The sequence below is a fragment of the Lissotriton helveticus genome, chromosome 5_1 (genome assembly GCF_964261635.1).
Source record: "Lissotriton helveticus chromosome 5_1, aLisHel1.1, whole genome shotgun sequence".
NCBI classification, from domain to species: Eukaryota; Metazoa; Chordata; class Amphibia; order Caudata; family Salamandridae; genus Lissotriton; species Lissotriton helveticus.
This window is the reverse complement of record NC_136065.1, coordinates 752,334,585-752,351,157: the sequence shown is the minus strand read 5'-3', so window position 1 is coordinate 752,351,157 and position 16,573 is coordinate 752,334,585. Positions and strand designations below refer to the sequence as shown.

The 16,573-nt window shown below is 44.9% G+C and overlaps 1 protein-coding gene across 3 annotated transcripts in view; it reads left to right on the top strand.

Annotated features, from left to right (window-relative positions):
• The window catches only part of ZSWIM8 (zinc finger SWIM-type containing 8), a 2,353,271-nt gene that overhangs the window by 2,087,549 nt on the left and 249,149 nt on the right, over window positions 1–16,573 (top strand). For 2 of the 3 annotated variants that reach the window (XM_078643224.1, XM_078643226.1), the window contains one exon: window positions 12,227–12,400. In XM_078643224.1, the coding sequence (XP_078499350.1) occupies window positions 12,227–12,400 (174 nt within the window). The remainder of the gene's footprint in view (window positions 1–12,226; window positions 12,401–16,573) is intronic. The other variant, XM_078643225.1, reaches the window with a different exon arrangement.

The following is a 16,573-nucleotide window of genomic DNA, read 5'->3' as shown; positions in this document are numbered from 1 at the left end:
TAAGAAGGAGCGTGAGAAAACAGAACAGACAAATAAGACCCACCCTCCACCCCCCCCCCCTTGTCCGCAAAACAGAAAAAGGGGATAAAAATGGGCGAATACACTGATGTACGTTCTCTTTAAAGCTGTAAATGAAATTGCAGCATCGGCTCCAAGGTGCGTCCCATGCCAATACATTGTCACCTTCGAACCCCTCTTCATCCCACAATACCATGGGGCACGTTTGTCAGTTCAGTTCAGTTTAGTTTTAAACTTTTAATCGGTTATCAAAAAACAACCATGAAAGTACTGATAAAAACACAATCGAATTAGAATCAAGAGTAAAAGATATGCTTGTCTGGTTACAATTTATTTAGGTGATCGATTTCCAAAATTTAAAAACAGTTTTAAAATATACAGACAGAGATGCAACTGTTAAAATATTATCAAGCCGTTGTAATTCTAGAAAAGCAGGGCGGCACTGATTACAATCCATAATCTTTAGTAAAGGCACAATCCATCTTTTTCTGGGATTCGTATAGAATATACAGAAAAAAAGAATATGAATGTCTGACTGTTCAGACAGATCATCCCAGGGGCACTTAATAAGTTGTTTACACCAAGTGTTCATAACGGGGAAGCTAACAGATCTAAAAAGCAGATTAAACCTAAAGCGCGTCAATAAAAATCTTTCAAAATCACTCATAGATAGTCTAATATAGATTTGCATGTATTCTGAGGTCATGATTAATTGGTGTGCGGCCACAGGTTTTTTCGACATTTCTGTGCTAATTCTTTGGTCGCACAAAAACCTCATACATATATCTTTGAGGGGTTTCCTGGGAACATGGTTCATAGTTGTGTGGTCCTCATAGTATTCCAGGTGACCTATGTTTGTCAAAAAAGTCATTACATAGCTTAACCACCTCATCTTGCACCCATTTTCTAGACTCATTGCATCCTTGAGACTAGAACGATTAAAGACACATTCCTCCGTCGTCCAGACCCTATGCCACAAAAGTACAGGAGCAACTCTAATTCTATCTTCTAGATAAGGCTCCCCCAGCTCAGCGTGGCAAAAGTAAGTTGATGCACTGTCTGGGACTGCTAGGAGGAATCTCAGGAAGGTGTTCTCCACCGTCTGCAATGGTTTTACATTTACGTGTCCCCATAGTCCTGCGCCGTAAGTGGCAATTGCCACACAAGTTGCTCTATACACAGTTAGGAGATCCCCAAGTGATTTTTTCCCCATCCTTTTACTAAAAGATGTCAACGCCATTATAGATTTACAAAACAATAAGCGCCTAGTTTGTATTGTGTCATTCCATCGACCAGTTTGGTCGAATAGTACGCCAAGGTATGGGAAAGTAGGGTTGTGCTCAAGGGGTTTTAGGCCAACATATATTGTTTTTTCCTTTTTTTGTTGCCTGCGGCCATAAGTAATACTAAACGTTTTGGTACAGTTTAGTTTCAGATTTAGATTAGACATAAAAGCTGTAAAAGTATTAACCATCGTTTGCATGGCCAGTGGTGTCCTGGCCATCAAGACCGCATCGTCGGCGTATAAGAGAGCCGGGACAGATCTTTTGCCGACAAGCGGCATGTCCCTACACTCCTCTAATAATACTCTTTCGAGGTCGGTAATATAAATCGTAAAAAGAAAAGGACGCAGCCTTGCCGCGACGCTAAAAGAGTCAGTACACTCTCTATTTTTCCCATACCTAACTCGGGCAGTAGCCCCTGCATAGAGTTCCCTGAGGTAATTAATTATGTTTATATCTACCCCTAAGTCTTGTAGTACCAGCCATAACTTAGAGTGGGTGACGCAGTCGAAAGCCGACGTCAAGTCAACAAAGGTTAAAAACATGCGACCACCCTTGGCTTTGGCATATTTTTCTAAAAGTATGTGCAAGTTAAGGCATTGGTAAATCGTGCCCAGGCCCTTCCTAAAACCGTACTGAAGTTCACTGATTATGGAATGTTTATCAGCCCAAAGTTGAAATCTATTTAAAATTACTCGGCCAAAAATCTTGATGGTAGAGTCCAATAGTGAAATGGGGCGGTAGGATTGGCAGCTTGATCTATCGCCCTTTTTAAATATAGGAACAGTAATTGACTCACACCATAAGGGGAGCAAGCCATTGGAGCAGGTTGCGTTAAAGACTTGGGTAAGCAGCGGACCCCAAAGACCCATATTGCTCTTGTAAAGATCAACTGGAACGCCATCGAGGCCGGGCGCTTTACCTCCTGCGCTTTCTTTTATACTCGCATTTACTTCATTTAGAGTGATACCTAGTTCTATCAGAATTCTAGTCTGTGCCATTTCAGTCCCCCCGTAATACTGGCTATGAAATTGGTACAGATCACTCTCCGCGCGATACAGTTCTTCATAGTGTTTAACCCACTCATTTTCAGAAATGGTTATTTCCACCCTGGCCTTAGTTTTATCAGAAAAAAGAGGCGCATTTACTATTTTCCAAAATGCTGCAGAGTCTTTGTTCTGCGAAGGCTCGCACAATGCTTCCCATGCTTCCTTTTTAATAGTTTCCTTCCTTGTTTTTAGGATTCTCTTATAGTCCTTCCTTAATACTTTGACAAGATTGATGTCTCTTGTAGGGGCATTTAAGGTGAGCTTAAGTTTAGAATAGCTCTTAGTATAGGCTGTGAAACCAGCTCGATAAGTTCTCCTTAAAAAATGTTGTCTCTACCCAAAGACTTTTTTTAATGTTTTCTGCAATAATCCTAAAATTTGTAATAACTACAGAATCACCCGCATTTCCGTCTAGACATGCTTTAAAGCTAAAAATGCATTTCTTTATCAATCGTGTCAGAAAATCACCCGTTACAACTTTACTCCATTTTAGAGTGTAGCCGTTCTGCCGACTCAAGGCAATGGCTTATATGCTCACTTGGTACACATGTCTTGGGCTTATGATTGCCTAACTTTACAATCTCCAGACTTAAGGGGAAGTGATCACTTAAAAGGTTGTCTAAAATTTTAAACTCCTGGACCTCTCCACCATAGCTGGCTGAAATTAATACAAAATCTATAATGGTATATGCACCTCTCCCATTGAACGTTGGGCGAAATGGAACATCCCTACAACAGATTCTATTGGCAAAGCCCAAATCACAGGCAAAGATTAGCTCATTTAGATAGTTCCCGCAGGTAGTGTGTTCAAAATGACTCAAGCTGGTTTCCTTGTCCAGCATTAGGCCACAAGTACCTTTTTCCCCACGTTTACAGAGAGTGCAATTAAAGTCCCCACCCCATGTAATGCAGGCTGCTTTTACACTTCCTTCACGCAGACATTTAATATTTTTTCCCAAGGTTGTGAATGTTTCTTCTATGGTTTCCGCCGGTATATTGTTATAGAAGTTGAGTATAATCACATGGAGATGCTGGTCAATGGCTATCCTAATTATGTGATAGTACCTGTTGTCAAAAGCCATCTCGATCTTACGACACTTAAGTAGGTTTCACACATAAGTACACTGTCCCCCTTTAGCCCTCCCATGTGATGAGCTAATTGCTGGGGAATGGAAAGTTTTAAAACCACATAAATGTACAGCCTCTAGCGACCAAGTCTCTTGTAGACTTACAATGTCAAACTTATTAACCAAATTTACCCAGTTGCTATTAGATATTTTAGGTTTTAGTCCCGCAATATTTCAGAACAATATTGGCCAAGTTCCCTTTCTTTTATCAGCATCCACTAAACTGACGGCACCAGAAATATCTATGGCATCTGTTGTTAATATATTTGCACCATTACCACTATTGATCAAGATGCCTGCACATTCTTTGTCAGTTGCCCTAGACATATTCCCTGTTCCACCCTCCTACTTTGGGCTATTGCGGTAACTTTTCCCTGGATCAGACTTTTATTTACAACGGTGGAGACCGTTTTTTCAATATGACAGCTAAACTCCAGTCAATCCACCCCTTCCAATCCCTGGAGCGTGTCAAAACGATTAAACAAGGGAATGGCGAAATCACTTCTATAAGCAGGAATTGGACCTCTTTGATGCATTTCTCTCGCATTTAGTGGAAAAAAGGGCATATTAAAAAGAGAGCGTGGGTAAAAATAATTCAGATCAAGGCTTTGAATGCCACCATCGCCTCTATGATCTTGCCAATCACAAATATATCTAACCGCCCGCGTATCTCTAAAATTCACAATGATACAGTCTCCACTTGGCTCCTTCACTCTATGGCCTATCCAACTCACCCTTCGTACGAATAGAATCTCTGCGTTAACGTTACCCGGGAGTGGCCTATTTTTATTGAGCCAGAAGGTAACCTTATTTTTCAATTCGCTATGGGTTTCTATTTTACCTTTGTGAATCTCAGGTACCCCGGTCAGTATCGTCGTATAAGGGGCCGATTCAGGTGGTAAATTAATACGAGGGAACGTTATTTTTTCTTTATCTGGGCTCCTAATGCCATTTCCTTGATTCGTTTTTTCCCCAGGCCGTACTAATGCTACAAAATTCTTTCCGACTTCCCCTACAGTTTCTTTTGCTACTTCCTGGGCAATTGGTGTTGCCGTTTCTAACCCTTTCCTTGCCTCATTTCGATTAGTTATTTGTGCCCCGTTCACTGTGACAGCTGTTAAAGGGGCTATATCTGGTAAATTAATGTTAGTCCCGTGAGCTGTTCTAATTTGTGATGCAGAGCCAAACTTCCGCACACTAGCCACGAGAGTGTCCAATGTATGGGTATTACTTGTGGCAACCCGTTCTAACTTCCCCAGACTTTCATTTATTACTTTTATCCTTTCAAGCAATGGTAGCATTAAAGACCTCATGATCTGCTCTACTTGTTCCACGAAGCCTTCCGGTATTTGTGATATTATGGAAAGTCGCTTCGATGGCTGTGGTGTAAAGATGTATGGGGCATTTGTTGGTAATCCAGAAACTTCACTATTTATTATTGGTTTGGACGATAGAGTTGGATTTCCACCTTTATTAGTAATCTTGCTTACTTTTGGGCATCTCCCCTTATGCAAACCTCCCCCTCGCTTCTGTTTACCGGTTAACACTGAACCTGTTGATTGTTTTTCAGTTAGTGTGCCAATTTGAGCATTTGGAGTACTTGTTTCTGCTGGCCCATTGTCTGTTGAAGAAATGCTTTCTTTCGTGGTATTAAACATAGTATGGGCAACAGGCCCAGCAGACCCAGCACTCAGTTCCAGCCGAATGTTACCATTTGATGTTGGGGTACGTAACAATTCCGGTGTTTTTGCTGTCATAATGTAACCCGGAAAAGGGGGTGGTGATGAACAGAGTGCCTGAATTAAGCAGACCACTCTTACCCAGTCCAAAGATCAGGGCTTGATCCATCACCGTTTTTTAGCTCACTGCACCATCCCAGCTCAGAACTTGGCTATATGCAAATTAGTCTGTTCCTGTCCCGAACAGGGCAAACCAAACTACCAAGCCAATTCTTGTACTGGGAAGGAAACAAGCTTCCGGGGACCGGTTTCTGCCATTTCAGGCGTCGTCGGCCCGGCTTGCTTGAATCCTGATGGTGCAATGAGCAAGGGACTCACATCTGAGTATACCCTTCCACGCTTATGGTGGACAAAATGATTCAGAAAAGGGGGTGGTGATGAACAGAGTGCCTGAATTAAGCAGACCACTCTTACCCAGTCCAAAGATCAGGGCTTGATCCATCACCGTTTTTTAGCTCACTGCACCATCCCAGCTCAGAACTTGGCTATATGCAAATTAGTCTGTTCCTGTCCCAGTGCATGATGGGAACAGGGCAAACCAAACTACCAAGCCAATTCTTGTACTGGGAAGGAAACAAGCTACCGGGTACCGGTTTCTGCCATTTCAGGCGTTGTCGGCCCGGCTTGCTTGAATCCTGATGGTGCAATGAGCAAGGGACTCACATCTGAGTATACCCTTCCACGCTTATGGTGGACAAAATGATTCAGAAAAGGGGGTGGTGATGAACAGAGTGCCTGAATTAAGCAGACCACTCTTACTCAGTCCAAAGATCAGGGCTTGATCCATCACCGTTTTTTAGCTCACTGCACCATCCCAGCTCAGAACTTGGCTATATGCAAATTAGTCTGTTCCTGTCCCAGTGCATGATGGGAACAGGGCAAACCAAACTACCAAGCCAATTCTTGTACTGGGAAGGAAACAAGCTTCGGGGGACCGGTTTCTGCCATTTCAGGCGTCGTCGGCCGGAAGCTTGTCTCCTTTCTGGTGAAGAATTGGCTTGGTAGTTTGGTCTGCCCTGTTCCCATGATGCACTGGGCCAGGGACAGACTAATTTGCATATAGCCAGGTTCTGAGCTGGGATGGGGCAGTGAGCTAAATAACGGTGATGGATCAAGCCCTGATCTTTGGACTGGGTAAGAGTGGTCTGCTTAATTCAGACACTCTGTTCATCACCACCCCCTTTTCTGAATCATTTTGTCCACCATAAGCGTGGAAGGGTATACTCAGACATGAGTCCCTTGCTCACTGCTCCATCAGGATTCAAGCAAGCCGGGCCGACGACGCCTGGAATGGCAGAAACCGGTCCCCGGAAGCTTGTCTCCTTTCTGGTGAAGAATTGGCTTGGTAGTTTGGTCTGCCCTGTTCCCATGATGCACTGGGCCAGGGACAGACTAATTTGCATATAGCCAGGTTCTGAGCTGAGATGGGGCAGTGAGCTAAATAACGGTGATGGATCAAGCCCTGATCTTTGGACTGGGTAAGAGTGGTCTGCTTAATTCAGACACTCTGTTCATCACCACCCCCTTTTCTGAATCATTTTGTCCACCATAAGCGTGGAAGGGTATACTCAGACATGAGTCCCTTGCTCACTGCTCCATCAGGATTCAAGCAAGCCGGGCCGACGACGCCTGGAATGGCAGAAACCGGTCCCCGGAAGCTTGTCTCCTTTCTGGTGAAGAATTGGCTTGGTAGTTTGGTCTGCCCTGTTCCCATGATGCACTGGGCCAGGGACAGACTAATTTGCATATAGCCAGGTTCTGAGCTGGGATGGGGCAGTGAGCTAAATAACAGTGATGGATCAAGCCCTGATCTTTGGACTGGGTAAGAGTGGTCTGCTTAATTCAGACACTCTGTTCATCACCACCCCCTTTTCTGAATCATTTTGTCCACCATAAGCGTGGAAGGGTATACTCAGACATGAGTCCCTTGCTCACTGCTCCATCAGGATTCAAGCAAGCCGGGCCGACGACGCCTGGAATGGCAGAAACCGGTCCCCGGAAGCTTGTCTCCTTTCTGGTGAAGAATTGGCTTGGTAGTTTGGTCCGCCCTGTTCCCATGATGCACTGGGCCAGGGACAGACTAATTTGCATATAGCCAGGTTCTGAGCTGGGATGGGGCAGTGAGCTAAATAACGGTGATGGATCAAGCCCTGATCTTTGGACTGGGTAAGAGTGGTCTGCTTAATTCAGACACTCTGTTCATCACCACCCCCTTTTCTGAATCATTTTGTCCACCATAAGCGTGGAAGGGTATACTCAGACATGAGTCCCTTGCTCACTGCTCCATCAGGATTCAAGCAAGCCGGGCCGACGACGCCTGGAATGGCAGAAACCGGTCCCTGGAAGCTTGTCTCCTTTCTGGTGAAGAATTGGCTTGGTAGTTTGGTATGCCCTGTTCCCATGATGCACTGGGCCAGGGACAGACTAATTTGCATATAGCCAGGTTCTGAGCTGGGATGGGGCAGTGAGCTAAATAACGGTGATGGATCAAGCCCTGATCTTTGGACTGAGTAAGAGTGGTCTGCTTAATTCAGACACTCTGTTCATCATCATCACCCCCTTTTCTGAATCATTTTGTCCACCATAAGCGTGGAAGGGTATACTCAGACATGAGTCCCTTGCTCACTGCTCCATCAGGATTCAAGCAAGCCGGGCCGACGACGCCTGGAATGGCAGAAACCGGTCCCCGGAAGCTTGTCTCCTTTCTGGTGAAGAATTGGCTTGGTAGTTTGGTCTGCCCTGTTCCCATGATGCACTGGGCCAGGGACAGACTAATTTGCATATAGCCAGGTTCTGAGCTGGGATGGGGCAGTGAGCTAAATAACGGTGATGGATCAAGCCTTGATCTTTGGACTGGGTAAGAGTGGTCTGCTTAATTCAGACACTCTGTTCATCACCACCCCCTTTTCTGAATCATTTTGTCCACCATAAGCGTGGAAGGGTATACTCAGACATGAGTCCCTTGCTCACTGCTCCATCAGGATTCAAGCAAGCCGGGCCGACGACGCCTGGAATGGCAGAAACCGGTCCCCGGAAGCTTGTCTCCTTTCTGGTGAAGAATTGGCTTGGTAGTTTGGTCTGCCCTGTTCCCATGATGCACTGGGCCAGGGACAGACTAATTTGCATATAGCCAGGTTCTGAGCTGGGATGGGGCAGTGAGCTAAATAACGGTGATGGATCAAGCCCTGATCTTTGGACTGGGTAAGAGTGGTCTGCTTAATTCAGACACTCTGTTCATCACCACCCCCTTTTCTGAATCATTTTGTCCACCATAAGCGTGGAAGGGTATTCTCAGACATGAGTCCCTTGCTCACTGCTCCATCAGGATTCAAGCAAGCCGGGCCGATGACGCCTGGAATGGCAGAAACCGGTCCCCGGAAGCTTGTCTCCTTTCTGGTGAAGAATTGGCTTGGTAGTTTGGTCTGCCCTGTTCCCATGATGCACTGGGCCAGGGACAGACTAATTTGCATATAGCCAGGTTCTGAGCTGGGATGGGGCAGTGAGCTAAATAACGGTGATGGATCAAGCCCTGATCTTTGGACTGGGTAAGAGTGGTCTGCTTAATTCAGACACTCTGTTCATCACCACCCTTTTTTCTGAATCGTCATAATGTAACCCAGCAACGATCTCTTTGAATACAGAGGTTCTAGTGATAGTCGCCTTTCAGTAAGAGCTATTTCATGCTCTATGACTACTGCAGCTCTAGTTATAAATTGGTCTAAAGTCCCAGTAACCATCCCACCAATAGGGCCTAGCGCTGCCTTCCTCCCCCTCCCTGTTCTTGACGCCATTTCCTTAAGCGTTTAGTGACTTCATTTAATCTAATACTTCAAGAATAGCTATGACAGTAATGCAAAACTAATCAGATCAAAGACACATAAAATAGTGAGGGAACAATAAAAAATATATCTCACTTAAATAAAGTCACTTTAGAGGGGTGACCCAGACCAGCCTCCGACAGCCTAAGACGGCCCCGCCCTTGTCCCGGGCTTCTCCCGGCACGCGCCTGCACGCGTTCCGTGCAGCGGTTGACCCACGCAGTTAAAAACGTACAGGTAGGGGGTGGGAAGAGGCACACAGCTGCGCTGAGTTACGGGGCTGCTTGTCCTCGCAGTCCCGTCACGCTAGTCCTCCCGAAACAGCAGGGTTCATAGGCAACTTCTGCCAGCAGTGAAATTATGTCCCAAAAGCACCAGGGTCCAAGAGTAACTACTGCGAGCGGCACCGTTCATATGCTTATCTAACAGAACCCACGTATTCTGTTAAAGTGAGCCGGCACACTATGCTGAGCACACATTTTTAGCTAAATTGTTTTAAGCCATGCCCTACTTATCTCGGCCATGCCCCTTTGAGAGACCCCCCATGTTTTTTCATCCTACAGGCCTTAGTCAGAGACATCAGAATGCTACTGTAGGAGAACGCTGCTTCTCATCCCAGCATCCTACACGTATGCGCAACGCTGCCAGCAGCACATCACCGAGCATCCTCAGACTGCAAGAGCATGTACCTACCGACGGGGCCCCACATGTCTGTTGCACCAGTTTTGTCCAAATGAAAACCAATTGTATCAGCACGTCGCCTGTAAGTGTCAAGGCTACGGTGGGGGGCAGAGACCAGACCCTATTAAAGGTCCAGAACCCAAGTCTGTATGCATCTCCGCCCACCCTGGTCCCAAAACATCTACAGACCTAACTTGGAGGGATATCTATAGGTGCCTCAAGCGTGCGGGACCTTAGAAGCTGGCCTTGCACTCTCGTCAGCTGTGCCATTTATTGTATGGGCTTACTGTGGCTGCAAGGGAGCGTGGAGCACCCTAGGACATAATCACGACCCCTACGCCCAGTAAGCATGGTCTCCCGCCAGGGCTTTTAATGGAAGTATAGAGGTGCAGGTACTCGCTATCCAAAGTACCTGTTTGTTACTGGGAAGTGCCGGTACTCTCCCATTAAATGCATTGCAGCAGTGCTGAGAAGTGCGGGCTGTCTCCCTTTCAAATTAAAGAAGTGCAAGTCCTCAGTACTGGACAGTACCGGCCCATTTAAAGCACTGTCTCCCTCCACATTTTGAAGCGTGCTTGCACAATACACGCCATCTGAACGGTGAGTTTAGATGTACGGTGGCCGCACCAGGCCTTTATTTGTGAAGGGTCATTGTGTTTGGGCCTAAAGTCTCAGCAGAGCAAGCTGCCCTGCTCAGGAACTGCCCGTGTATGCGATGCCTGCGAGGGTATTATGAGCAACGGATATTCCATCCACCCTGCAGGTGAGCGCGGGTGTAGGGAGGGGCTTCATTGGGAGCCCTTCAGTCCCATAACACCCCCGTAACTAACGGTTTGCGACTTGAGTGCTGCAGACTTAAATCCAGTGCCTAGAAGTCGCTGTGCGCAGGCGCCTATGATCTGCAGGGTAGACCCCTGAAGGTAATGCCGAGACCTTGATTGTGTGATGGCCTCCGTGCCTGCTACTTACTTCAACTGGAGCAGGAATTACTCGATGCTATGAAGAAAACCATGTCCTGGGCTGCCAGCGTTAGAGTTTTTCTCTAGTTTTTTTATGTGACTGTTTATCACATATTTTGAAGTGATTATTCTGGTTAGCCAACCTTTAACGTCTGTAGCCTGAGCAGTCGAATCCTTTATTGGTGGGCAAATAGTTTGATGAGCCAACCCTTGACTATCTGATGTTGTATGCCGCCCCTCTCTTTCCCCACTGTGTGACCTTGTCGTTCCAGCACCGCCACAGACGGTGCCCACGGAAGGTCGGGTCTGGATTGCCTCGACAGACACCTACACCGCTGAGGTGTCGGAGAGCTCCCACCGACCACCCCCGGTGGCAGCACCGACCCAGAACATTGTCCCACCCTGGAAGCGGGTATAAGGCATGGCGACTTGATGGAAGAACCGCAGTCTCCTTTCTACCTCGACGTGATCGCGTCTCCACTGGGCCGCACTTTAAGCGGCGGTGGAAGAACAGATTATGCGTCAGGGTTGTCGAAATCATGTACAAGGGAAGTCAAGTTGCGCAGCACGTTATGGGAGCAAGCTAAGTGCCACCTTCGATGTCAATATTATCTAGATATTGTGGCAATTTGAGACACAGCTATAAAAAAATCCCAAAGCATTTAAAAACAAGCGCGGCCCATCATGGGATGGACAGAAGATGTGCACGCGGGCACTGCCTTTACTGGTGGCGAAAAAAAGTCCCCAGTGTATCACGCCGCCAGTAAAGCATCCAATCCCCGCGTGCACGTCTTCTATCTCTTCTGTCTCCCTGCATGCATGCTTTGGTTTGTATCGATTCCAAAAGGCCCTCGTCATGGCGAGAGCAGCGGATGCGCGCTGGTAACGCCAGACGAGACCTAAAAAGGGACACATCGCCTTTTAGGGTCCTCTGACATACAGTGGCCCATCATGCGCTGTAGGTTGTAGTTTAATCAGTTCTTTTTGACGAGCAAATCAGTAGTTTAGTGGTATACAAGTATTCTCTTGACTTCTGTTTTTCTATTATGCACACCTCTGCCTAGATGGTCAGTTAGAAGCAAGCTCTTTCAAGGTTTAGACCGCATTTCCTAACAAAGAGAAGGTGGTACCTTGTAAGCAAAAAACCTCCTTCTTCATCTTCTTTCAGAATTCTTAGGTAAATAATGTGATGACCTTTGTTACATGCCATTTGAAATATTTAGAAATGATAATCAAGACAATGCAATTAAAACATTATGAACAGGCTTGCACTGCAAATATTTATTACAAATGAGTCTGATTCAAATGTAATTATTTAATTTGATGAATGCAAAATGAAGGATCTTTTCAAGGAGCAAAAAATGCAGCTTTTTTCTCTGTTCATTAAATGCTCAATGTGTGGTATGCCACAGAACGCAGGTGTTTTTTAAATTACAGTTTTGAGTTAAATATGATTTATATATGTCTCCCATATATCCATATTTGCTTTTGATGACGAGCTGAATTAGTTTGATTATGAATGATGTCTGTGCTGTGTTTGTTTTCTTTTCAGTAGGGAGTGTCCATGCAGGAACAGCATTCCCAGCAATTCCGGGTGCTACCTTGACACCTTTATCCACCCAGTCTACTACCATAGTCACCGGGAGCTTCCCATCGGAAGATGAGCAGAACAGCCAGCCTGTGAGCCCTCAGGGACTACACCATCTCCACTCTGCCTACCGAGTTGGTAAGAATGACCATTTGGAGCGAACAGACAGATCACAAGTGTCCGGACTGACAATTGGCATTTTGTGTGTGTGTGGGGGGGGGGGGAAGCAAAAATGTAATTGTTTCATAGCAAAGAGGAAATGCCTTGTCAGTGGCAAATGGTAAACTTGAGTGAGGTGGTATGCAATACTAGGCACTCTTTACAGTCATTGATTGAGAGCTGTTAAGTGAGTCTGACCATCTCAAGATGAATTTTATTAGACGTTCCTCACTCCAGCTCTGGAAAGGAACTCATGAAGTGTTCAATTAATCCAGGGTTCACAATGGTGGGTATTGTTCACAAGACTCTTAGGAAATTATGTAATGGTATGTCATGAGAAGCAGCCCAAACAGCCCAACGCTAGTTAATGTGGCAGTGGTGCTGGTCAGCCTTAGTGTTCTGCAACTTCCTTCCTACTGACCATGTAGTTTGGGCTGGACTGTTCCCATTGAATCAGGGTCGAAACTGCTTTGCATATGGCTGGTTCCAAATTGAGTTGGCATGATGTGCAAAATAACGATGGATTTGGATGGGGCCATAAATAATTACCATTGGTTGAGATTATTTCAGGCATTACATCCATCACTTTTTCTATACTCTTTTTAATCGATATGCGATTTGATGGGTCTCACCTGTTTGGCCATATGCCTGATTCAATGCAGGAACGCTGTGTAGAAAGCGTGGCCAGGGCTCATTCCTTAAACCATTTTATTCTGATGCTTTGTAAATATATGTATCCCAGTGGAAGTTGCTACTGGATAGTTACAGTTAAGTCTGCTTTTCCATAGACGGAGTGCATTTTGGTTTGTTTAAGTTTGTTACTGTTGGACAAATCTTTGCAAAACTTTCCCAAAATATGTTCATCCTCCTCAGCTCCTTCCTGAAAGTTGTCAGGATGATCTTAAAGGGGGCGCTGAGAAAGCAGGGGTGCCAAAAAGGAAATTACCCCATGTATTTTCCATAGACTTCTTTAAGCAGCGCTACCCGAAAAACTGCTGAGCGAATGGCACCAAATTTGTCAGGAAGATAGACCTTGGTTCACAGATTGTTTCTTTATTTTTTTTTATGTAAATCTGTTGAGTAGTTTAAAAAAATCAGGTTCAAATATATTTGTTTGTCTGGATACTTGGGTTTGAGGGACTCTTGCGAGAGTCCCTCGAATCCAGTTTTGAAAACAAGAGCCTTCTGATTGGCCCAGAGCCAAAAGCCTCCTGCTTTGAAGAGCACATTTGGTACCCTCCTTGCATACTCCAGTTTGAGCCAGTTCTGGGAGCCCTTGGCTCCCGCTCTTGTGGGAAACTGGACAAAGGACATGGGATTATCCTCCCCTCTGTCCAGCCCCTTCTTTGGGAGTGTCAAGGTCTGATTCCTCAGGAACAGTTCTCCCAGTATTCCCACCTTCGGCAGCACTATATATATATATATATATATATATATATATATATATATATATATATATATATTTATTTACTCACGGGTTGCCCTCATAGAAATGCCTCACACGAAGGGGTTAAAGCACAAATGCCACCGGTAGCAGCTCAGCAACCTGTCACACATGAATCCTTTCAAGCCATACGCGGTTCGGGTGTTCTTTTTCCCTTGATCACTGGCAGCACAACGAAAGATTGAGGCTTGTATGCTGACACGTGTTTTATTTAAATTAAGTCTAGTGGGTGCCATTAATCCTTCAATGTTAAAAATGTCATTACCCAAGTGGGCGGAAAGAAGTTAGAACAATGCCGTTGTGATGCCAATATTTACCAGCAGCTCAGGCCCCCCTCGTTCTCATCACAGCTCCAGTGCTTGAGCGATGTAGATCCGCTTCGTTTCAGTGGTGGGGCATTTCTGCGACTGGACCAGCCACAAAATAGTTCCACACACAGTTTGCCCTTATAGAAATGCCTCACACAAGGGGGTTACAGCACAAATGCCACTGGTAGCATCTCAGCAGCCTGTCACACATCAATCCGTTCAAGCCTTACGCGTTTCGGGCGGCCTTTCTCCCTTGATCACTGGCAGCACAATGAAAGATTGAGGCTTGTATGCTGACACGTGTTTTATTTAAATCAAGTCACGCCCAGGTGGGACTGGTGCATGCTGGTTATTGCAGTTCTTAGCCCGACTTGTAAAACATGCCAAAATACCCCAGTGGGTGCCATTAAGCGCTCTCACCTAACAGGGTATTGACAATGAAACTGACTTTGGTATGTGGCATCCACTGGGGTAAAGGAACGTTGAATTCTTTGGGCATTATTTGTGGACTATCTCAACCAGAATGCCTTTGGTTGACTCCCACAAAGGCCAGGACTTCTTATTTTAATAAATTACGTGTTCTCATACAGCCTGCCTCATCGTCAGTAATTGCCAGTGATCAAGAACATGTTTGTTGCTCGAAACGCGTTTGGCTTTGAGAACCCTGCCACATGCTGTGATACCTGCTGCCTGTGATGATCTGGCGTTAACCTCTGCTAGTGTGGAATCTTCTAAGGGGCAACTCTCGTGTTGAGATATATATATATATATATATATATAACAGCAGCTCCAGTGATAAGAAAAAATGCCAATCTCGCTCATCGGGCGGTTCGAGGTGGGGTTACCGGTCACCCAATAATCCAGGCAAGTATTCCATGAATATACAAGTTCAGTTCAGTTCAAAAGCTTTATTCGATTTGTGAAACAAACCATACAAGCAGAACACATACATATAAGACATAAATTCTTAAAAAAGCATCAACATCATAAACATCATGAAGAAAAAACAACAAAAAGCATGAATAAGAAGGCATCTGGGACACGCCAGTTAAAAAGTGATCAAAGTGAAGCCGTTATGTGCATGGTAAGAGGGGAAATCTTAAAGGAACAACGTCTGACCAAAATAAGATTTCAACAGTACAAAGCTTATAGGTCAAGAACGCTAGATTCATTAATAATACATGATAAAATGCTTAGACATACGATACATAGCATAAAATTTAATAAATACGCTAACTAGACTAAACTAATGTACAGACAGGAGACCGAGGTAAAGGGGGCTAAAGGCAATCCAGAATGTCATAACTATGGATTTCCTGGCAGCTGTACGTTATTAAAATATACAGACAGGAGGCCACGGTAAAGACAGAACTCTATCTCAGTAATCAAAAGACCATGGCTTTCCTGGCAGCTGTACATTTTAATATATAGGTTGCTACGAAAAAGCAGATATTCATGTCTTCTAGGGAACTAAGTAGCCGCAAGGCGTTCCTCATAGAGCGAACCTTGTGTTTTATAAAGATGGGTTTTAAATATGTTACCCTAAGGAAGTAATAAAAATTGCAAAACAATAAGAAATGACAGCAACTTTGGCGGGAAACATTGTCACAAGGGCATGCTATATCCGATCTAGAGTTCATCATAGGGAATGCAACAAGATGATGAACAATTCCCAGTCGTAATCGTGTTAGCACAAACCGGTGGGAATTACGTGTGACACCTGAAAGATAGGGTTGGAAACCGGTGAATAAATTAAAGTCCCGGTAGGTCATCACGGTTTGTAACTTTCCTGACACCTTTGCACGACCTTCTTTCCTGTGATTTAAAAACCTTTGTTTGATGTATTTTTTTGGGATCGAAACTACAGAACTAGGGTCAAGAAAAATGTCAAACTTAAACAGGAGATAAAACCAGTGGTGTATGTACTTAAGCCATGGGATACGTGAGGAGTGATCCAACCTAAGACAATCAAGAATAATCTCCTGGGTAAATTGGGTTTCAGACTTGGTCCAAATATAGCGCCAGAGCAGCAAAGGGCGCAGTGCAGCTAGATCCGAAATAAAGTCAATTCCTACTTCTTCATGAATTAAATCCACGGATGCTGAAGATGGTACACATAACAGTTTTCTGAGGAACGTATTTTCGTCTCTCTGCACGCTAGGACCAACACAATGTCCCCAGACTCCCGCTCCATACAATGCTGAGGACACACATTTTACATTATAGATATTCATCATGTCTTTGATACTCCTCACCCCAAGTTTGGATGAGAATCTAAAAATACTATTGGTTGATCTCTTCGTTTTTAGGCTAATGTTTTCAAACTCAGAATGCCATAACCCACTATTGGCAAAGGTGATGCCTAAATAACAAAATGATTTTACTTGTACCATCTTGACC